Below are 25075 nucleotides of genomic sequence, written 5' to 3' on the forward strand. Positions count from 1 at the left end.
AACATCAAGTGTTATCAATTAATCATGGGAGGGAGGGGGAGAGAAAAATAGGTGAGTGGCTAAATAAGCAAGTATAAGAGAGGTATTCATTGAGGCCCTTGGGAGAAAGGGATTGAATTGTAAAAATCCGCTCTGCTTCACGATTTAGAATAATTTCATCCAGATCTTTCCTTGTGATCCGGGGTTTAACCAGTTCTATCTTCGAGAAGATCTCCCCCCAGGTGTCCGCCATGTGTATTGTTAACATGGCGAGTAACTGGAGTGACCCGTTTATTAACGTGAAGCAGAATTTTTTTTAGTTTTTTTTTAAATATTGTACAATTTTAATTCTTATAATCACAGGGACATAACAATCTTGGTCGCATACGACCCGTATGGGAGGGGGACCCGCTGATGCCAGCACCAATTTTATCTGAATATGCGTCAATGGACGTACATTCAGCTGAAATGTATTGTGGCGCAGACACCCGCCAGCCAATCAGAGGCCAGCTTCAAACGTCGGCTTACCCCTAACAAACTTTGCATGGTAGTAACGTTATGTGCTGCCCATGCTTGCACACCAAAGGCAGCTATTTCTGAGCAGGCTACAGAGGAGGACTCCGCACATCACGGCATCGTGGGAAGGTAAGAATAATTGTTTCTTTTTAAAATATGCTGGAGAAAAAGGAGAGGGGCCTAGGATGGGGGCATTGTACCAGGATAGGGGACATTATACCACGAAAGGCCCCAGGATGGATGACATTAGACTCGTAAGGGGCCCAGGATGGAGAACATTGTTATAAGGTGAGGACAGTATGGGACATTATCAGTGGAAGTTGCCAAGGTTGGAGAAAGGGGCCTAAGATATTATTATTTTATTATTATAATAGATATCTAATATATAAAGCTGAATGAATGTGTGTGTGTGTGTGTATGTATGTGTGTATGTCCGGGATTGCCATCTGCACTGTCGCAGCTACAGCCACAAAATTTTGCACAGTCACGCGTCTGGACCTGAGAGCGTCATAGGCTATGTTGTGAGGTGAAACTTTAACCCTGCACTTTCCGATACACTAAACAATTTTGCCCCTATCTACATAATGGGGAAAAAGTGAAAGGAAAAGTGTTGGAGACAAATTGACAGCTGCCAGATGTGAACAAGGAGGACTTAAAGAATGAGAGCGATGGCGCCAAGGAGTATATACCATACCGTTGCTAAGGTGGGGCTCCGACATGGGATACTCACCACACACGGGGATATGAAGACACACACAAAATGCGCCACACACTACCACATGCTTGAACACATATACCCCCTTCAGCACACATTTCACCACCCATACACCAACCTCGCCACATAAAAGTCGAAACACAAAAGTCACCGCTCAAAACTCGCCACACGTAGAATTCGCCACATGCAAAACTTGCACACATGGAAAAATTGCCACATGCACAAAAGTTGCAACACATGCAAAAGTTGCCTCACTCAAAACTTGCACATATTCAAAACGCACCACACATAAAACTTGCCACACGCAAAACTCGCCATGCACAAAACTTGCTGCACACAACTTGCTACACTAACTTGTCACATGCAACTCGACACGCAAAAGTTGCTACACGCATATCGCCACACAAAACTCATCTCACAAAAGTCGCTACATGCATGTCACCACACGCAACTCAACACACACAACACGAAACTCGCCCTAAAACACACCCAAGTCTGGTAGTATCCTTCAAAAATAAAAATCTGATTAATAAGCAGACAAACTACAAGAGCAACAAATGTACCATATAGGAAATACAGCAGCTGTCAGTCACATGACCTGTTTATTATGCAGAGGCGTAGCTAGAGCTTTTGCCGCCCGGGGCTGTTCCCGAGTTTGGCGCCCCCCTCTCCCCCGGCTCAATACACACAAAGGTTACCAAAAATGGTTTTCCTGTTTTGTAGAACTTAAACTAGGCCTAATGGTGTCACCCCCACATGCCAAACCTGTGACTTAATACCACCACACCATGACCAGACCACATAGTGACCGAATAATACTACATACAAGGGACAAATACCACAACACCATTTCCAGACAACATATTACCACCACATAGTGACTGAATATTACAATACTGATCAGTAATAAAAAAAACACAATACTATCACCATAAGTGCCAGTATTCACAGGAGATCTGTACTTAGTATGCAGAGTCTGTGTAGAGGTAATACAGAGATCACTGGTGGTATTATACACAGGAACTCTGTATATAATGTATAGATAATACAGTGATCACTGGTGACATTGTACACAGGACCACTGTATATAGTATACAGTGTATAGTGTCAGTGTATAGGTAACACTGACTCACCAGTGACGTCTCTAGGTGAAGTCCTTCATCTTTCATCCAGCACAGACCGCCATCATTCCTTCCAGCCAGGACTCGTTTCTGCAGAAAATAACACAGTTATCTCAAGCTCCACTTGCAGAACACATTACTTAATTTTTCACAACTTCTACATTACACCACATGAAGAAAAAAAGGTGATATAGTGTCACTCTGCACAGTAACAGGACCGCCCCCCCATTTAAAACAGTATACTCAAAAAATAAAATAAATACATCACTGCAGTAATAATATCCCTTATTTAGCCCCTATGGTAATACTATTCCCCACCCTGGCCCTGTTTATCTCATTCCTGGCTCCAGCCATATGTTCTCGCATCCTGCCCTCATGAGTATCCATTCTACACCATATGATCTCCCCATCCTGCCCCACCAGCCTCCATCGTATCCGTCCTGCCCCATGATCCAATCCTGCCCCATGATCCAATCCTGCCCCGTGTCTCCAATCATGCCCCGTATCTACATTCTGCCCATGCCTCAAGTCCTGCCCCCAGTGTGTCCAGCAATCTGCCCCAGTGTGTCCAGCATATTACCCCCATGTTGTCCAGCATTGCCCCAGTGTGTCCAGCATATTACCCCCAGTGTGTCCAGCAATCTGCCCCAGTGTCCAGCATTGCCCCAGTGTGTCCAGAAATCTGCCCCAGGGTCTCCAGCATTGCCCCCAGTGTGCACAGCAATCTGCCCCAGTGTGCACAGCAATCTGCCCCAGTGTGCACAGCAATCTGCCCCAGTGTGCACAGCAATCTGCCCCAGTGTGCACAGCAATCTGCCCCAGTGTCCAGCATTGCCCCAGCGTGTCCAGCAATCTGCCCCAGTGTCCAGCATTGCCCCAGTGTCCAGAAATCTGCCCCAGGGTCTCCAGCATTGCCCCAGTATATCCAGAAATCTGCCCCAGTGTGTCCAGAAATCTGCCCCAGGGTCTCCAGCATTGCCTCAATGTGTCCAGAAATCTGCCCCAGGGTCTCCAGTATTGCCCCAGTGTGTCCAGCAATCTGCCCCATGGTCTCCTGTATTGCCCCAGTGTGTCCAGCATTCTGCCTCATGGTCTCCAGTATTGCCCCAGTGTGTCCAGCATTCTGACCCATGGTCTCCAGTATTGCCCCAGTGTGTCCAGCATTCTGCCCCATGGTCTCCAGTATTGCCCCAGTGTGTCCAGCAATCAGCCCCATGGTCTCCAGTATTGCCCCAGTGTGTCCAGCAATCTGCCCCATGGTCTCCAGTATTGCCCCAGTGTGTCCAGCATTCTGCCCCATAGTCTCCAGTATTGCCCCAGTGTGTCCAGCAATCTGCCCCATGGTCTCCAGTATTGCCCCAGTGTGTCCAGCAATCTGCCCCATGGTCTCCAGTATTGCCCCAGTGTGTCCAGCATTGCCCCCAGACAGAGTCAGGCATAAAGAAAAAAAAAGTAAAATCCTCACCTCTCCCGTTCCTAGCGCAGGTCCGGTGCAGTCAGCGTCTCTCCGGCTCTGCAACGCTCAGGACAGAGAGGCTGAGCGGCGCGCACAGTGATGACATCATCGCGCCATCTGCCCTGAGACGTCGCAGAGTCAGAGGGCGCTGAAGACGCTGCAGCTGCCGCAGGAACCAGGAGAGGTGAGTAGAGCAGGGGCCGGGGGTGGGGGGAGCCTGGGCGTGGCGGCGGACGGCGCCGCCCGAAGATTTAAAGGACCCGCGTCTTTTTTTTTTTCTCTCTTCCTCCTCCTGCAGCGCTGGCCGCCCCCCGCATTGTGCCGCCCGGGGCGGCCCACCCCCCCCCGCACCTTTTCCTACGCCACTGCTATTATGTGTATGTGTGAGCTAATATATACTGACAGGGGGGAGGGCTTCCTGTTGGCTGGGGATTTATAAGGCTGCCAATTTAGCTTACAAATACTGAGGTAAAAATACTGACCAAATAACGTGTGAACGAGGTCTAATACAGGAGGAGATGACATACAGGTACATACTATATACAGGGAAGATGACACACAGGTATATACTATATACAGGAGCAGATAACACACAGGTATATACTATAGACAGGAGGAGATGACTTACATGTATATACTATATACAGGAGGAGATTACATACGGTATATACTATATATAGGAGGAGATGACATACAGGTATATACTATATACAGGAGGAGATGACACACGTATATACTATATACAGGAGGAGATGACATACATGTATATACTATATAAAAGAGGAGATGACACATAGGTGTATAGAGGAGGAGATGACATACAGCAGGTATATACTATATACAGGGGAGATGACATACAGTTATATGCTATATACAGGAGATGACATACAGGTATATACTATATATAGGAGGAGATGACATACAGGTATATACTATATACAGAAGATATGACATACAGGTATATACTATATACAGAAGGAGATGACACATAGTTATATACAATATACAGGAGGAGATGACATACAGCAGGTAAATACTATTTACAGGGGAGATGACATACAGGTACATACAATATACAGGAGATGACATACAGGTGTATACTATATATAAGGGAGATGCCAAACATGTATATACTGAGGGGAAAATGAGAGGTGTGAGGTGAAAATGAGAGGTGTGAAGTGAAAATGAAAAGGTGTGAGTGCAAAATGAGAGGAGTGAGGGAAAATAGTGGAGTGATCGGAAAATGACAGATGTGAGGTCGAAATGACAAGTGTTAGGGGGGAATGAGAGGAGTGAGGGGGGAAATAATAAGCGTGAGGGGGAAAATGAGAGGTGTGAGGGAGAAGATGAGAGATGTGAGGGGGAAAATGAAAGATATGATTGGGAAAATGAGAGGCGTGATGGGAAAATAAGAGACGTGAGGTGCTATAACTAACCACAGATATTTACTATGCCCAGGCAACGCCGGGCTCTTCAGCTAGTATTATATATTATTATAGAAAGGGGCCTAAGATAGGCGACATTATTTAATAAAGGGCCTAGGACGGGGGACACTATACATGATGTGGAACATTATACCAGGAAAGGGCCCAAGATGGGGGCATTATTACGGGAATGGCTCAGGATGGGGACATTATTACTGGAAAGATTACTGGAAAACATTATTAAATGAGGGGTGAACATGCATGCCTTTATAAGATTTAGAACTCTACAAGTGCCCATGCATCTGACCAATGTGCAGGTGGAGACCCAGGTCCAAATTATTCACCAGTGCCAATCAAACTCTAGTTACACCACTGTCCAATCATGGACTGGATCAAAAGAACAAGCATTTGTGGTTTGACAATCATAAAGACAAACAAGTTGACAATATTAATGTTTGTTAGTTTCTGCTGGAATTTTTATTTAGACATAGCTCTGATATATATAATTTTCCTAACTGCATTGGTGTTAATTGGCAATGTAATCAAGAGTTTATTGCTGCCTGACAACATAGTGATAGATTAACTTTTATGCACAAACATAAGCTCAAAAATAAATGCTGACGTGGAAAGAAGCTCCAACCATTTTTACAAGATGCTGTGTTATTTAACACTTTTGTGTTTTCCTTACTTGTGTCCACATAGTGTTATCCATGATTTATTTTCATTGTACGCCTTCTCATCTGATAAATACTTGTGGGCCTTTCCTACTGAAGGTCGAGCCATGAGGTTGCTGATGGATAGTGGCAGGACAGCTCGTTAACACTAATTTAAAAAGCAAGTGAAGTTAATTGGAAAGGATGGGGACACTGTCAAAGTGTCCCCAGTGCTAAGGCCACAGGCTTGCATGGTGAGGATAGGACAGGAGGAAGCTGGGAGGATGGGGACTTGCATGACACTGACAAATTGCTCACTTTTCAGAAACTGTAACTAGTCTGACCTGAGGAATATTGTACTTCTCAAATTCTCATTTCTGTGATGCAGGCGCTCTCTCACATTTATAACTATTGTCTTCAACTATTCATGCAATGTACACTATGAGATTCTGAGTTTGCATATATTTCTTTTATCTCAAAGGAATTGGATTTTGTGTGAAATATAATGTTTCTCCACGCAAGGAGAAGGAAAACTGCAGTAAAAAAGTGCAAAATAAAACAAAAATATACTTACCGTACCGTAAATTTAATTTTTTCATTCACAAAAACAATTGATTTGCAAGCAGTAAGATATATTAAAATTTAAATTAAATCAGTCCAGATATTTTACATTTCTTTCTTTGCTGTAGACAGTTGTGCCATTTTGCCTTACTTGTCCTGATACTATTGTATGGCTTTATAGCGCAGAGATGCTCTCACAATCCTGTTGGTTACAGCGATGAACTCTTACACTGTATTGTTAGCATATTGTTTGTAGAGCGTTGTTATGTTGTTTTGAATGACAGGAAATTTAGTCTTTTTCCTAGGAACTGTACAGTGGATGTAGGTAATACTGTCCAAATACAGTAAAGGAACCCCATGAGTGTGCTAATCTCCATATTACATGTGACTATAAATTTCAAATATTAGTGTTGCTATACATAATGGCCTCAACTACACTACCACTCCTTGGATATCTTAGTTCAGCGCTCTGTTCTCTTCATGTTCAAAATGGCCACTGCAGAGGCACGGAGAGTGCTGAGATAAGTCTTATCCTCAACTCCCCGCCCTTTCCATTACTCTATGAACCAGAATGGAAGATGACAATTGACATGATGGCTATGTCCATCCTGGAGCAGAGAAAGTTCAGATTTACCACAGCTCTGTAGCCTAGTCTTTGAAGGGGCCATTTTGAACACGAGGAGAACAGGGCAACAATTTCAGATACTAAAGGAGTGATAGCAGCATGAAGGCCATTAAGTATAGTACCTATACATTAGAAAAGGACACTCACATTTACTCTAGGAAGTGGAGAATTTTGTTTAAGCTGCTAGCTGTATAAGGAATATATATTAAGACATTTATAAGCTTATAAATAGGACAGTAAGAGTCATGGTGTTAAGAGAGATGGACATTCACTTTAAAGAGATGACCTAGCTATGGATGGCAAATTAAGGGTTACACTTTATGTTATATTATAGCTCTTGTTTAATGTGGTGAGCAATGCTGTGAAATATTTTCTAACCACCATAGTGATCGTAACGGCTTCTTTGCCTCCATTCTCGTTCTGCAGGGATGGTCCCCATCAAACAGATCCTCAGCTGGGTGTCTTCTCCAGAAGTTCTAATAAGAGATCTACTATGAGCTCCTCTAATCAAGTCCTTATCACCTTTCACAGCAATGCGGCCAATGGGGGAATCTTCGCATTATATTTCTATGGTAAGACTGAAAATTTGGGCATCATTCCTAGAAATTGCTAAAGGGAAACCTGCGCACGAAGGAGATTCTGGCCCCTATGATTTATATATGTATAAAAATAATGTATAGATATATGTATATATGTCTTAGGAGGCAGAATCTCTTACCTGGGCTGGTTTGCCTTTAGCATTATCTGAAAGTATCTGTCTGCATGCCTACTGCATATTTCTACATGTCGGAATGTGGTCCATATTTATCATTCAGTCATCCTCAACTCTGAATGTATTTCAAGTGTACAATTGAACTATTGGTCTGTCCAATTACATTGTTCTGTAACATTTCAGTTTGTCATCTTTGGGAGTTTGCAGTCTCGTAACTGACATCATATCATGTAATAAGAATTTCTTTCTGTGATAGGATACCGACTTCGTAAATGTAAACCACCAATGACAGTGCCGAATGGGGAGGTTCTGTCAGGTAGTGAGGAATTTCTCATGGGTGAGTATCCATCACAAATTGGCAGTAGAGTATGTCAGATTAATTACTTTTATTAATTAGAAAATTATATTATCTTATAATATTTTCTAAATTATAGTATCTTAATTTTACTCATCCTTTACCCTAGGTGACATTGTACGTTACAAATGCCTCCCAGGATTCACATTGATGGGACCAGAGGTTTTGATATGCCGGCTTGGAAATCACTTGCTGTTTGAAGATCCTCCTCCAACCTGTGAAGGTAAAGTCATTTCTGGGTGACTATAATGTATATATTTCAGTGATGTGACCGCCTGCATCTCTACTTGTACAATAAATTTGAGGTCCAAAGATCCATATACATTGCAAGGTAATCGGGAATGAGCATTCCTAGGAACATTCTTTTCGCAACAATCTTACAATCTACGCAGACTGCCAATCACCCTATGAATGAGCGAAGCACTCATTCATTGTGTGAAATAATCGTTTGTGCTACCCAAAAAATTATCGTTCTCAGCAGCGCAACATCCTCTGATAACAGGACCTGCATTGCTGAGAATAATGCCAGCCTACGTGCATTGAACAAGTAGCTGATTGATGTTTAGTACCGCTGATTGATTCAAGTAAATGGAACTTTAGTTGCAATCGTGATTGTGCACTCTTCTAAATGATTCTGCATGGTAAACCCTTTCTAATTGCAACACTATTGAGTGATAGCATTCACACACAGTGGTTTGCTGATCTAACTATCCAATTTTCAGCATTTTTAAAAATATGTAAATGCAATAGTAGATAGTCGTTGCATTTTAGTTGAAATTAGCATGAAATTGTAGAATTGCAAGCATTACTAACACATGTACAGCCACATGGATATCTACAACCAAACAGTTTTTCATATTACTAGCCAAAACTTTTGGTCTGTGTATAGCAAACAGATTGCTATATAGTAATGGACAACAATGGAAAATATAACTTACCTCTGTCTTTATAATGCTAAGTATAGATGAGCATATTAAAAAAAACATCCATTTTTCATCTGGAAAATAGATCATTTTTCATTCATACAGTACAGACCAAAAGTTTGAACACCCCTTCTCATTTAAAGATTTTTCTGTATTTTCATGACTATGAAAATTGTACATTCACACTAAAGGCATCAAAACTATGAATTAACACATGTGGAATTATATACTTAACAAAAAAGTGAGAAATAACTGAAAATATGTCTTATATTTTAGGTTCTTCGAAGTAGCCACCTTTTGCTTTGATGACTGCTTTGCACACTTTTGGCATTTGATGAGCTTCAAGAGGTAGTTACCGGGAATGGTCTTCCAACAATCTTGAAGGAGTTCCCAGAGATGCTTAGCACTTGTTGGCCCTTTTGCCTTCACTCTGCTGTCCAGCTCACCCCAAACCATCTCGATTGGGTTCAGGTCTGGTGACTGTGGAGGCCAGGTCATCTGGCGTAGCACCCCATCACTCTCATTCATGGTCAAATTGCCCTTACACAGCCTGGAGGTGTGTTTGTGGTTATTGTCCTGTAGAAAAATAAATCATGGTCCAACTAAACTCAAACCGGATGCCTTCTGCTTTTTGCCTTTCCTTACAGCTATTTTACCATGAAGGCCTGCTGCACAAAGTCTCCTCTTAACAGTTGTTGTAGATATGTGTCTGCTGCTGGAACTCTGTGTGGCATTGACCTGGTCTCTAATCTGAGCTGCTGTTAACCTGTAATTTCTGAGGCTGGTGACTCCGATAAACTTATCCTCAGAAGCAGAGGTGACTCTTGGTCTTCCTTTCCTTTCCTGGGGTGGTCATGTGAGCCAGTTTCTTTGTAGCGCTTGATGGTTTTTGCCACTGCACGTAGGGACACTTTCAAAGTTTTCCCAATTTTTCGGACTGACTGACCTTCATTTCTAAAAGTAATGATGGCCACTCGTTTTTCTTTACTTAGCTGCTTTTTTCTTGCCATAATATAAATTCTAACAGTCTATTCAGTAGGACTATCAGCTGTGTATCCACCACTTCTGCACAACACAACTGATTGTCCCAACTGTTATGTAGGCAATCCAGTGACACAGTGTGCCAGCAATCAGAGCACATACAGTGATCTGACAATAACCCAAAAACAATAGAACGAGCTCTGAGACGTGGAATCTCTGTAGACCGCAATACCTGAACCTAACCTAAACACAACTAAAGGCAGCTGTGGATTGCGCCTGACACTACCTATGCAACTCGGCACAGCCTGAGGAGCTGACTAGCCTGAAGATACAAAAACAAGCCTGACTTGCCTCAGAGAAATACCCCAAAGGAAAAGGCAGCCCCCCACATATAATGACTGTTAGCAAGATGAAAAGACAAACGTAGGGATGAAATAGATTCAGCAAAGTGAGGCCCGATATTCTAGATAGAGCGAGGATAGCAAAGAGAACTTTGCAGTCTACAAAAAACCCTACAGCAAAAACCCACGCAAAGGGGGCAAAAAGACCCACCGTGCCGAACTAACGGCACGGCGGTACACCCTTTGCGTCTCAGAGCTTCCAGCAAAACGAAAAGACAAGCTGGACAGAAAAAGTAGCAACAAAAGCAAAAAGCACTTATCTAAGCAGAGCAGCAGGCCACAGGAAAGATCCAGAAGCTCAGATCCAACACTGGAACATTGACAAGGAGCAAGGAAGACAGAATCAGGTGGAGTTAAATAACAAAGCAGCCAACGAGCTCACCAGAACACCTGAGGGAGGAAGCTCAGAAGCTGCAGTACCACTTGTGACCACAGGAGTGAATTCAGCCACAGAATTCACAACAGTACCCCCCCCCCTTGAGGAGGGGTCACCGAACCCTCACCAGAGCCCCCAGGCCGACCAGGAAGAGCCACATGAAAGGCACGAACAAGATCTGGAGCATGGACATCAGAGGCAAAAACCCAGGAATTATCTTCCTGAGCATAACCCTTCCATTTAACCAGATACTGGAGTTTCCGTCTAGAAACACGAGAATCCAAAATCTTCTCCACAATATACTCCAATTCCCCCTCCACCAAAACCGGGGCAGGAGGCTCAACAGATGGAACCATAGGTGCCACGTATCTCCGCAACAACGACCTATGGAATACATTATGTATGGAAAAGGAGTCTGGGAGGGTCAGACGAAAAGACACAGGATTGAGAATCTCAGAAATCCTATACGGACCAATAAAACGAGGTTTAAATTTAGGAGAGGAAACCTTCATAGGAATATGACGAGAAGATAACCAAACCAGATCCCCAACACGAAGTCGGGGACCCACACGGCATCTGCGATTAGCGAAAAGCTGAGCCTTCTCCTGGGACAAGGTCAAATTGTCCACTACCTGAGTCCAGATCTGCTGCAACCTGTCCACCACAGAATCCACACCAGGATAGTCCGAAGACTCAACCTGTCCTGAAGAGAAACGAGGATGGAACCCAGAATTGCAGAAAAATGGAGAGACCAAGGTAGCCGAGCTGGCCCGATTATTAAGGGCGAACTCAGCCAACGGCAAAAAGGACACCCAATCATCCTGGTCTGCAGAAACAAAACATCTCAGATATGTTTCCAAGGTCTGATTGGTTCGTTCGGTCTGGCCATTAGTCTGAGGATGGAAAGCCGAGGAAAAAGATAGGTCAATGCCCATCCTACCACAAAAGGCTCGCCAAAACCTTGAAACAAACTGGGAACCTCTGTCAGAAACAATATTCTCAGGAATGCCATGCAAATGAACCACATGCTGGAAAAACAAAGGCACCAAATCAGAGGAGGAAGGCAATTTAACCAAGGGCACCAGATGGACCATTTTAGAAAAGCGATCACAGACCACCCAAATGACTGACATCTTTTGAGAAACGGGAAGGTCAGAAATGAAATCCATCGAAATATGTGTCCAAGGCCTCTTTGGGACCGGCAAGGGCAAAAGCAACCCACTGGCACGTGAACAGCAAGGCTTAGCCCTAGCACAAATCCCACAGGACTGCACAAAAGTACGTACATCCCGTGACAGAGATGGCCACCAGAAGGATCTAGCCACTAACTCTCTGGTACCAAAGATTCCAGGATGACCAGCCAACACCGAACAATGAAGTTCAGAGATAACTTTACTAGTCCACCTATCAGGGACGAACAGTTTCTCCGCCGGACAACGATCAGGTTTATTCGCCTGAAATTTTTGCAACACTCGCCGCAAATCAGGGGAGATGGCAGACACAATGACTCCTTCCTTGAGGATACTCGCCGGCTCAGATGAACCCGGAGAGTCGGGCACAAAACTCCTAGACAGAGCATCCGCCTTCACATTTTTAGAGCCCGGAAGGTACGAAATCACAAAATCGAAGCGGGCAAAAAATAACGACCAACGGGCCTGTCTAGGATTCAAGCGCTTGGCAGACTCGAGATAAGTAAGGTTCTTATGATCAGTCAATACCACCACGCGATGCTTAGCTCCTTCAAGCCAATGACGCCATTCCTCGAATGCCCACTTCATGGCCAGCAACTCTCGGTTGCCCACATCATAATTACGCTCAGCAGCCGAAAACTTCCTGGAAAAGAAAGCACATGGTTTCAACACTGAGCAACCAGAACCTCTCTGTGACAAAACTGCCCCTGCTCCAATCTCAGAAGCATCAACCTCGACCTGGAACGGAAGAGAAACATCTGGTTGACACAACACAGGGGCAGAACAAAAACGATGCTTCAACTCCTGAAAAGCTTCCACAGCAGCAGAAGACCAATTAACCAAATCAGCACCCTTCTTGGTCAAATCGGTCAATGGTTTGGCAATGCTAGAAAAATTACAGATGAAGCGACGATAAAAATTAGCAAAGCCCAGGAATTTTTGCAGACTTTTCAGAGATATCGGCTGAGTCCAATCCTGGATGGCTTGGACCTTAACCGGATCCATCTCGATAGTAGAAGGGGAAAAGATGAACCCCAAAAATGACACTTTCTGCACACCGAAGAGACACTTTGATCCCTTCACAAACAAAGAATTAGCACGCAGGACCTGGAAAACCATTCTGACCTGCTTCACATGAGAGTCCCAATCATTAGAGAAGATCAAAATGTCATCCAAGTAAACAATCAGGAATTTATCCAGATACTCACGGAAGATGTCATGCATAAAAGACTGAAACACAGATGGAGCATTGGCAAGTCCGAACGGCATCACTAGATACTCAAAATGACCCTCGGACGTATTAAATGCAGTTTTCCATTCATCTCCTTGCCTGATTCTCACCAGATTATACGCACCACGAAGATCTATCTTAGTGAACCAACTAGCCCCCTTAATCCGAGCAAACAAGTCAGATAACAATGGCAAGGGATACTGAAATTTCACAGTGATCTTATTAAGAAGGCGGTAATCAATACACGGTCTCAGCGAACCATCCTTCTTGGCTACAAAAAAGAACCCTGCTCCCAGTGGTGATGACGATGGGCGAATATGTCCCTTCTCCAGGGATTCCTTCACATAACTGCACATAGCGGCGTGTTCAGGCACGGATAAATTAAATAATCGACCTTTAGGGAATTTACTACCAGGAATCAAATTGATAGCACAATCACAATCCCTATGCGGAGGTAGGGCATCGGACTTGGGCTCTTCAAATACATCCTGATAATCAGACAAGGACTATGGGACCTCAGAAGGAGTGGATGACGAAATAGACAAAAATGGAACATCACCATGTACCCCCTGACAACCCCAGCTGGATACCGACATAGAGTTCCAATCCAATACTGGATTATGGGTTTGCAGCCATGGCAACCCCAACACGACCACATCATGCAGATTATGTAGCACCAGAAAGCGAATAGCTTCCTGATGTGCAGGAGCCATGCACATGGTCAGCTGGGTCCAGTACTGAGGTTTATTCTTGGCCAAAGGTGTAGCATCAATTCCTCTCAACGGAATAGGACACCACAAAGGCTCCAAGAAAAACCCACAACGTTTAGCATAATCCAAATCCATCAGATTCAGGGCAGCGCCTGAATCCACAAACGCCATGACAGAATACGATGACAAAGAGCATATCAAGGTAATGGACAGAAGGAATTTGGATTGTACAGTACCAATGACGGCAGACCTATCGAACCGCTTAGTGCGCTTAGGACAATCAGAAATAGCATGAGTGGAATCACCACAGTAGAAACACAGACCATTCAGACGTCTGTGTTCTTGCCGTTCAACTCTGGTCACAGTCCTATCGCACTGCATAGGCTCAGGTTTAATCTTAGACAATACCGCCAAATGGTGCACAGATTTACGCTCGCGCAAGCGTCGACCGATCTGAATGGCCAAAGACATAGACTCATTCAAACCAGCAGGCATAGGAAAACCCACCATGACATCCTTAAGAGCCTCAGAGAGACCCTTTCTGAACAAAGCTGCCAGCGCAGATTCATTCCACAGAGTGAGTACTGACCACTTCCTAAATTTCTGACAATATACTTCTATATCATCCTGACCCTGGCACAAAGCCAGCAAATTTTTCTCAGCCTGATCCACTGAATTAGGCTCATCGTAAAGTAATCCGAGCGCCAGGAAAAACGCATTGACATTACTCAATGCAGGGTCTCCTGGCGCAAGAGAAAATGCCCAGTCCTGAGGGTCGCCGCGCAAAAAAGAAATAATAATCAAAACCTGTTGAATAGGATTACCAGAAGAATGAGGTTTCAAGGCCAGAAATAGCTTACAATTATTTTTGAAATTAAGAAACTTAGTTCTATCACCAAAAAACAAATCAGGAATAGGAATTCTTGGTTCTAACATAGATTTCTGATCAATAGTATCTTGAATCCTTTGTACATGTGTAACGAGATTATCCATTGAAGAGCACAGACCCTGAATATCCATGTCCACACCTGTGTCCTGAAACACCCAAATGTCTAGGGGAAAAAAAAGACTGAACACAGAGCTGAGAAAAAAAAATGATGTCAGAACTTCTTTTTTCCCTCTATTGAGAATCATTAGGCTGGCTCCTTGTACTGTTATGTAGGCAATCCAGTGACACAGTGTGCCAGCAATCAGAGCACATACAGTGATCTGACAATAACCCAAAAACAATAGAACGAGCTCTGAGACGTGGAATCTCTGTAGACCGCAATACCTGAACCTAACCTAAACACAACTAAAGGCAGCTGTGGATTGCGCCTGACACTACCTATGCAACTCGGCACAGCCTGAGGAGCTGACTAGCCTGAAGATAGAAAAACAAGCCTGACTTGCCTCAGAGAAATACCAAAGGAAATACCAAATGCCAAAGGAAAAGGCAGCCCCCCACATATAATGACTGTTAGCAAGATGAAAAGACAAACGTAGGGATGAAATAGATTCAGCAAAGTGAGGCCCGATATTCTAGATAGAGCGAGGATAGCAAAGAGAACTTTGCAGTCTACAAAAAACCCTACAGCAAAGAACCACGCAAAGGGGGCAAAAAGACCCACCGTGCCGAACTAACGGCACGGCGGTACACCCTTTGCGTCTCAGAGCTTCCAGCAAAACAAAAAGACAAGCTGGACAGAAAAAGTAGCAACAAAAGCAAAAAGCACTTATCTAAGCAGAGCAGCAGGCCACAGGAAAGATCCAGAAGCTCAGATCCAACACTGGAACATTGACAAGGAGGAAGGAAGACAGAATCAGGTGGAGTTAAATAACAAAGCAGCCAACGAGCTCACCAGAACACCTGAGGGAGGAAGCTCAGAAGCTGCAGTACCACTTGTGACCACAGGAGTGAATTCAGCCACAGAATTCACAACATCCAACCCCGTTTATAAGGCAAGAAATCTCACTTATTAAACCTGACAGGGCACATCTGTGAAGTGAAAACCATTCCCGGTGACTACCTCTTGAAGCTCATCAAGATAATGCCAAGAGTGTGCAAAGCAGTCATCAAAGCAAAAGGTGGCTACTTTGAAGAACCTAGAATATAAGACATAATTTCAGTTGTTTCACATTTTTTGGTAAGTATATAATTCCACATGTGTTAATTCATAGTTTTGATGCCTTCAGTGTGAATGTACAATTTTCATAGTCATGAAAATACAGAAGAATCTTTAAATGAGAAGGTGTGTCCAAACTTTTGGTCTGTACTGTACATGGCATTAATTCTTATACATATGAAATTTCTAAGAGTAAAAACAGTTTTTTCTCTAAAGCTGAAATATTAATATTTCAAATATTAATTTAAAAACTGAAATATATTTGTAAAAATCAGATGTTATATGCTTTATCTGTATGGGAAAACAAGGAACGAATCAGACCATAAAGTCCAATGCAAGGAAATTGGTGAAAAAAAATGAAAATGTTATGAACATTCAGGTGATAACTTGAAAAACAGAACAGTGCAGGATAATGTATTAAAACAGTAATAAAAGCAAGGGGCTTACACCTAGACAGTAGCAAACCGGTGTCCAGACTAAAGAGAGGTTATATACACATTCAATTGAGAGCAAATAATATATAGTCCATGTAAAAAAATGGCATGCATATAGCACTCTCTTAAGCTGATGTCACTATCAAGTTTTTAAGACCAAAATGTGTGGCCAAAAAGGGTGCCAAAAAAGTGAAAATGCCGGTGCAGGTAGGGTTTGCAATAGTATTGCAGAGCTGATGGTTTTTGTTCTCAAGTGAAAGGGCTATGCACTATGCCCTATTTGAATATCAATATGTGGCACATAATCAACAACAAGGGGTCATGCATTCTGTGGCATATACGGTAAGTCCCAAGTGTAGCCTTATTGATTATTTGTGGTCAGTGCCACCACAGGGACTAAGAACGCCAAATATATAAGTATTAACATGGTTAGACTTGCGCATGAGGTTTCCTTGTGCGGGTGGCGTCCACCCCGACACGTGTTTCGGCTCCACCACCTTTGTCAGAGGGGATCTTCAACCGAAAAGTTTTCCACATCACTAGCCAAAACTTTGTCTATAGCAAATAGATTGCTATATAGTAATGTAAAAGATATGGCAAATATAACATACCTCTGTCTCTGTAAGGCTAAGTTCAGAAGAGCGTATAAAGAAAGCAGCGGGATTTTTATCTAGAAAGAAATAGAACATTTTTCATTCATATGGCAATCACTTTTATGCATATGAAATTTATCACAGTAAAAACAGATATCTCTATTAATAATTGCAATATATTTGTAAAAATCAGATGTTACATGCTTTATCCGAATGGGACCTTTTTTTTTTTTCTTTGCAAATACCGGTACATAAACTTGAATGGATCAGATTCATTCGAAATCCAACATTTTTTTTCAAGAGGACATAGTCAGTGAAAAGTAATGATCATCTGAACAGCCAATTTGACTCATATTGGTGCAGTCTGTGTGAAGTCAGTTTTTTCGACAATTGGATGAATGTAGCTTAAGGGAGAAGACTGTGTTGTTCCATTTCTCAGAAAAAAATGCTGTATTTTGCCACATTCGATATGATCACATTACTTTAGTTTGAACAATAGCTATACAACACATTTTGCTACACTTCTGTTTAGGAGAGCAATTTAACAATAATTAATGGAACAAATACTATAAAAATCTAACACCACTACAACAAAGAAACAATACAGTTCTGACCAAGTTCAGTATTAATAACTGGCAAATCTTGCAGATCTTTGAGGTAGCTAGGTTTTGTGGTCCCATGAGGACCTAAAGTAGGTAAATGTGTTAGGTTTTTCACCAGGAGCATGCCCAATCTTTTGATCATACCCATCAATGTCCCCATTCTTTGTGCTGAATAGTGTTGCAGATTTCAGCTTTCAGCAGAATCATCAGCAGCGAGATATTGTGGGAGAATACATTGTTTTACTTGGGACATACAGAAACCATTATCTTTATCATCAACAACATCGAGAATACAAATAACTGACACACACAAAACTGAGAGGTCATACATTATAGTCTAGAAGAGCACCACACATTAAAGGTAGCCTGTCAGAAGCGTTAATCCTGCCAAACCATTAATGTGACTGTGTAGCCCCTTATAATATAAGTCAGATGGTCACTTCATGACCCCAAAGTGCTGCTTCAGCAGCCAGAAATCGCGTTTTGAAGTTTAGTCTGGATGATGTACTTACAACTTCTTAGCCTCTGCTGTATTCCAGAACCTTCCCCTGGCTGATTGACAGGTTGATACACTGGCCCCTGACATATTAATCAGCTAAAGGAGGGTGCTTCTAGTGGTGACTAGGAGCTATAAGTGAATCATCATGCCCCAATGTATTTCCAAATTGAACTTCAAAACACAATTTCTCTCTGCTAAAGCAGCATTTTGTAGTCATAAACGGATCAATCGTCCTAAAGGTTACACCGTCGTGTTAATGGTTTGGAGAGGTTAAAAATTTCTGACAAGTTCCCTTTAACATCTTAATGCAGCGCATCTGCTATTTGCTCAATACATTCTCAGCATAAGCATGTTCCCTGAGGAAGCAGATGATGCGAAACGCACCTTGTTGAGGTGTTGTGCCGTGTTCTTTGAACCTATTAATGGTAATATCCTGTTTTGACATGCTTTTATCAGCCATTGTATTAAAAATGGTTACATAAGTTGTCTGCACTATAGAATTGATCATGTAATTGAAACGATCATATATCTTTATTACTGCTGTTACTTTACTCTCATTAATGATGGTAGTTCTCTTATTCTGATTCGAATTTAGAACTGTATATGTACTAAACTAATCAGTATTTTAGAATTACTATTGTTTCAGTATCTCCAAAAAAATTCCATTTATGTTGTTTAGATGTTGTATATATATAACTTACAGACTAGAGATGGGCTAGGTATAATAACCTGGATTGTTGTGTAATGCCTATGCATGTTCTATTTCCATATCCTGATACATAGGGAATTTGGTTCATGCTATACTCTGACACCACTACAGCATATGACCAGGGATCAATTTTTGAACCACGTTTTTTTTTTCTATTATGTTTTTTATCAGACCCCAATAAAATGTTGTAATTTTAAAGCTTTTTTTCAGCTCTTATCTTTTTCCTGTGTATAAGACTGCAGCTGTTGTTGTTACTAAATGAACTATACTGTGTATGTAAATGGTGTTACGTGTATTTTCTACCACAGTGCTTTGTCCATCAAATGAGATCCTAACCGATTCTACCGGAGTAATTCTCAGCCAGAGTTATCCTGGCACGTATCCTCAATTCCAGACATGTTCCTGGCTTATCAAAGTTGAAGCTGGATACAATGTGACACTGACAGTGGAATACTTTCTCAGTGAAAAGCAGTATGATGAATTTGACATTTTTGATGGTGAGATGACATTAAGTTTAAAGTCAAGTTCACATTTAATGTAAAGTTATTTATTCAGATTAAAGTGACACGTGCCACAGATAATATCATTGTATATGTTGTGAAAGCAGATCAGATGTGATGTATGAATTCCAGATTCTCCAAATAATAAAGATGGCATTTGTGGTGGGTCAAACAATAGCCATTAATGTAGTGGATCTGGTATTTTTGATGGCACGAATGGTGCAGTCAGCAGCACTATTTTTACTGTCTAAAATACCAGCAATCCAATGGAAATGTTAAAAGGCTTTCGGTTTTGCTTTCATGGTATTATTCCATATGTATGCCATTATATGAATAGAGCCTTAGATGTTCAGTTGCTAAGACTAAGAAACTATACCGCCACTTACATTGTCTTCAGCTGAGTTAGGCAAAAAGTTTCAGCGGAAAGTTAAACCCTTGGAAAGCCCTATGAAAATAAAATATAGAACAGTCTCAAGAAGAAGTCATTATTCATAGTTTCAAAGAGATATGAATCAGAATTGTGACTTCTTTGTAGGTTTCGAATGCTATTTAAAATACTATTCTTGGAACTTCTTAAACAGAAAACATTTATAAAGTGGTTGTCTATAACGTCTGCTTTTACATGGAAGGTTTCAGCGACATAGTGCAAAGTAGAGATCGATCGCAATATTCCAAACGCATTTATTGAAAGGCAACTACTAAATTGTAGAATAAATATAAGGAATCATACCTGTCCATTGCATTTACAGTGCCAATTATGAACCATTTAATTAAAATAACTAATATATGTATATTTAGTTATACAACAAACCTGAAAAATGCAAATAATATATGTATAGTTCGTCATCAACTACATCTATATATGCTGAACATATCCCATTAGGGAGACCATTCGGAAAGAACACGGAACCAGTTGAAGAGAAAAATAAACTACATGGTCATAAAAGATAATGAGAGCTTAGTAGCGTATTAAAAACCTTTATTAGGAAAAACAGTTTTAGTACAATGATGGCACTGAAAGATAATAAGTAGCTGTGCGCACAATATGTACCATATCAAAGGACTCCAATATACAAATAATGAATTCAGTAAGATATCCAAATGGATTGATTACAACCGACTGATTCCTCATACAGCTGGCATTACACAATGGTGATTGCACACAAGATATCAGTGTTTCATATAGAGCAATAACTGCATAGGGAATCCCAAAAGATTACATGTAAGGTGTCTAAGTCCAAACAAGCAATTCATGAAGGTAAAATTGCCTATACAGTTCGGTCCGTGTGTGTGGCGCCAACTCCGACGCACGTTTCGGTGATACACTTTCTTCAGGGGGTGGAATATATGTAAGAAAAATATTTTCAGGGTAAAAGTCTCTACTAACCATTGTGGACCAAGGGCAGTGGTAGCCAAATTAATTGTCATCGTTCTGTAAATGCTACCTGTCATATGAAAAACGCTATTAACCCCTTCCCGACCCATGACGCCACGTAGGCGTCATGAAAGTCGGTGCCATTCCGACCCATGACGCCTATGTGGCGTCATGGAAAGATCGCGTCCCTGCAGGCCGGGTGAAAGGGTTAACTCCCATTTCACCCGATCTGCAGGGACAGGGGGAGTGGTAGTTTAGCCCAGGGGGGGTGGCTTCACCCCCTCGTGGCTACGATCGCTCTGATTGGCTGTTGAAAGTGAAACTGCCAATCAGAGCGATTTGTAATATTTCACCTATTATAACGGGTGAAATATTACAATCCAGCCATGGCCGATGCTGAAATATCATCGGCCATGGCTGGAAATACTAATGTGCCCCCACCCCACCCCACCCCATCGATCGCCCCCCCAGCCCCCCGATCTGGCCGGTACACTGCTCCGGCTCCCCTCCGTCCAGTGCTCCGCTCCCCCCCCGTGCTCTTGTTCGCTCCCCCCGTGCTCCAATCACCCCCCCGTGCTCCGATCACCCCCCCTGCACTCCGATCCACCCCCCCGGTGCTCCGTTCCACCCCCCGTGCTCCGTTCCAGCCCCCCCGTGCTCCGTTCCACGCCCCCCGTTCTCCGTTCCACCCCTCCCGCGCTCCGATTCCCCCCCCGTGCTCCGATCCCCCCCCCCGTGGTCCCCCCCACCCCATCATACTTACCGATCCAGCCGGGGTCCCGTCCGTCTTCTCCCTGGGCGCCGCCATCTTCCAAAATGGCGGGCGCATACGCAGTGCGCCCGCCGAATCTGCCGGCCGGCAGATTCGTTCCAAAGTGCATTTTGATCACTGAGATAGATTATATCTCAGTGATCAAAATAAAAAAAATAATAAATGACCCCCCCCCCCCCTTTGTCACCCCCATAGGTAGGGACAATAAAAAAATAAAGAAATTTTTTTTTTCCACTAATGTTAGAATAGGGTTAGGGTTAGGGGTAGGGTTAGGGTTAGGGGTAGGGTTAGGGCTAGGGGTAGGGTTAGGGGTAGGGTTAGGGTTAGGGCTAGGGTTAGGGCTAGGGTTAGGGTTTCGGTATGTGCACACGTATTCCTGTTCCTCTGCGGATTTTTCCGCTGCGGATTTGATAAATCCGCAGTGCTAAACCGCTGCGGATTTATGGCAGATTTACCGCGTTTTTTTCTGCGCATTTCACTGCAGTTTTACAACTGCGATTTTCTATTGGAGCAGTTGTAAAACCGCTGCGGAATCCGCACAAAGAAGTGACATGCTGCGGAATGTAAACCGCTGCATTTCCGTGCAGTTTTTCCGCAGCATGTGTACAGCGATTTTTGTTTCCCGTAGGTTTACATTGAACTGTAAACTCATGGGAAACTGCTGCGGATCCGCAGCGTTTTCCGCAGCGTGTGCACATACCTTTAGAATTAGGCCATGTGCACACGGTGCGGATTTGGCTGCGGATCCGCAGCAGTGTTCCATCAGGTTTACAGTACCATGTAAACATATGAAAAACCAAATCCGCTGTGCCCATGGTGCGGAAAATACCGCGCGGAAACGCTGCGTTGTATTTTCCGCAGCATGTCAATTCTTTGTGCGGATTCCGCAGCGTTTTACACCTGTTCCTCAATAGGAATCCGCAGGTGAAATCCGCACAAAAAACACTGGAAATCCGTGGAAAATCCGCAGGTAAAACGCAGTGCCTTTTACCCGTGGATTTTTCAAAAATGGTGCGGAAATATCTCACACGAATCCGCAACGTGGGCACATAGCCTTAGGGTTAGGGTTGGAATTAGGGTTGTGGTTAGGGTTAGGGGTGTGTTGGGGTTAGGGTTGTGGTTAGGGGTGTGTTGCGGTTAGGGTTGTGATTAGGGTTATTGCTACAGTTGGGATTAGAGTTAGGGGTGTGTTGGGGTTAGTGTTGGAGGTAGAATTGAGGGGTTACCACTGTTTAGGCACATCAGGGGTCTCCAAACGCAACATGGCGCCACCATTGATTCCAGCCAATCTCGTATTCAAAAAGTCAAATGGTGCTCCCTCATTTCCGAGCCCTGACGTGTGCCCAAACAGTGGTTTACCCCCACATATGGGGTATCAGTGTACTCAGGACAAACTGCGCAACAATTACTGGGGTCCAATTTCTCCTGTTACCCTTGTGAATCTAAAAAAATGCTTGCTAAACGGCTAAATTTTCACGGCTCTGCGTTGTAAACGTCTGTGAAGCACTTGGGGGTTCAAAGTGCTCACCACATATCTAGATAAGTTCCTTGGGGGGTCTAGTTTCTAAAATGGGGTCACTTGTGGGGGTTTCTACTGTTCAGGCACACCAGGGGCTCTGCAAACGCAACGTGACACCCGCAGACCATTCCATCAAAGTCTGCATTTCAAAAGTCACTACTTCCCTTCTGAGCCCCGACGTGTGCCCAAACAGTGGTTTACCCCCACTCATGGGGTATCAGCGTACTCAGGAGAAACTGGACAACAACTTTTGGGGTCCAATTTCTCCTGTAACCCTTAGGAAAATAAAAAATTCTGGGCTAAATAATTATTTTTGAGGAAAGAAAACGTATTTATTATTTTCACGGCTCTGCATTATAAACTTCTATGAAGCGCTTGGGGGTTCAAAGTGCTCACCACACATCTAGATAAGTTCCTTTCGGGGTCTAGTTTCCAAAATGGGGTCACTTGTGGGGGGTTTCTACTGTTAAGCCACATCAGGGGCTCTGCAAACGCAACGTGACGCCCACAGAGCATTCCATCAAAGTCTGCATTTCAAAACGTCACTACTTCACTTCCGAGCCTCGGCATGTGCCCAAACAGTGGTTTACCCCCACATATGGGGTATCAGCGTACTCAGGAGAAACTGGACAACAACTTTTGGGGTCCAATTTCTTCTGTAACCCTTGGGAAAATAAAAAATTCTGGGCTAAATAATTATTTTTGAGGAAAGAAAACGTATTTATTATTTTCACGGCTCTGCATTATAAACTTCTATGAAGCACTTGGGGGTTCAAAGTGCTCACCACACATCTAGATAAGTTCCTTTGGGGGTCTAGTTTCCAAAATGGGGTCACTTGTGGGGGGTTTCTACTGTTAAGCCACATCAGGGGCTCTGCAAACGCAACGTGACGCCCACAGAGCATTCCATCAAAGTCTGCATTTCAAAACGTCACTACTTCACTTCCGAGCCCCGGCATGTGCCCAAACAGTGATTTACCCCCACATATGGGGTATCAGCGTACTCAGGAGAAACTGGACAACAACTTTTGGGGTCAAATTTCTCCTGTTACCCTTGGGAAAATAAAAAATTGCAGGCTAAAAGATCATTTTTGAGAAAATATTTTTTTTTTTTTATTTTCATGGCTCTGCGTTATAAACTTCTGTGAAGCACTTGGGGGTTCAAAGTCCTCACCACACATCTAGATTAGTTCCTTTGGGGGTCTAGTTTCCAAAATGGTGTCATTTCTGGGGGATCTCCAATGTTTAAGCACACAGGGGCTCTCCAAACGTGACATGGTGTCCGCTAATGATTGGAGCTAATTTTCCATTTAAAAAGCCAAATGGCGTGCCATCCCTTCCGAGCCCTGCCGTGCGCCCAAACAGTGGTTTACCCCCACATATGGGGTATCAGCGTACTCAGGACAAACTGGACAACAATATTTGGGGTCCAATTTCTCCCATTATCCTTGGCAAAATAGGAAATTCCAGGCTAAAAAATCATTTTTGAGGAAAGAAAAATTATTTTTTATTTTCATGGCTCTGCGTCATATACTTCTGTGAAGCACCTGGGGGTTTAAAGTGCTCAATATGCATCTAGATAAGTTCCTTGGGGGAGTCTAGTTTCCAAAATGGGGTCACTTGTGGGGGAGCTCCAATGTTTAGGCACACAGGGGCTCTCCAAACGCGACATGGTGTCCGCTAACAATTGGAGCTAATTTTCCATTCAAAAAGTCAAATGGCGCGCCTTCCCTTCCGAGTCCTGCCGAGTGCCCAAACAGTGGTTTACCCCCACATATGAGGTATCGGCGTACTCGGGAGAAATTGCCCAACAAATTTTATGATCCATTTTATCCTACTGCCCATGTGAAAATGAAAAAATTGAGGCGAAAAGAATTTTTTTGTGAAAAAAAAAGTACTTTTTCATTTTTACAGATCAATTTGTGAAGCACCTGAGGGTTTAAAGTGCTCACTAGGCATCTAAATAAGTTCCTTGGGGGGTCTAGTTTCCAAAATGGGGTCACTTGTGGGGGAGCGCCAATGTTTAGGCACACAGGAG

General features: G+C 43.1%; 1 protein-coding gene across 1 annotated transcript in view; it reads left to right on the forward strand.

The window, feature by feature from the left end:
• Nucleotides 1–25075, forward strand: part of CSMD2 (CUB and Sushi multiple domains 2) — a 1686610-nt gene that overhangs the window by 1579682 nt on the left and 81853 nt on the right. The window contains exons 44-47 of the mRNA XM_069756979.1: nucleotides 7477–7622; nucleotides 8019–8099; nucleotides 8227–8340; nucleotides 19180–19368. Of these exons, the coding sequence (XP_069613080.1) occupies nucleotides 7477–7622; nucleotides 8019–8099; nucleotides 8227–8340; nucleotides 19180–19368 (530 nt within the window). The remainder of the gene's footprint in view (nucleotides 1–7476; nucleotides 7623–8018; nucleotides 8100–8226; nucleotides 8341–19179; nucleotides 19369–25075) is intronic.

Source organism: Ranitomeya imitator, chromosome 3, assembly GCF_032444005.1.
Source record: "Ranitomeya imitator isolate aRanImi1 chromosome 3, aRanImi1.pri, whole genome shotgun sequence".
NCBI classification, from domain to species: Eukaryota; Metazoa; Chordata; class Amphibia; order Anura; family Dendrobatidae; genus Ranitomeya; species Ranitomeya imitator.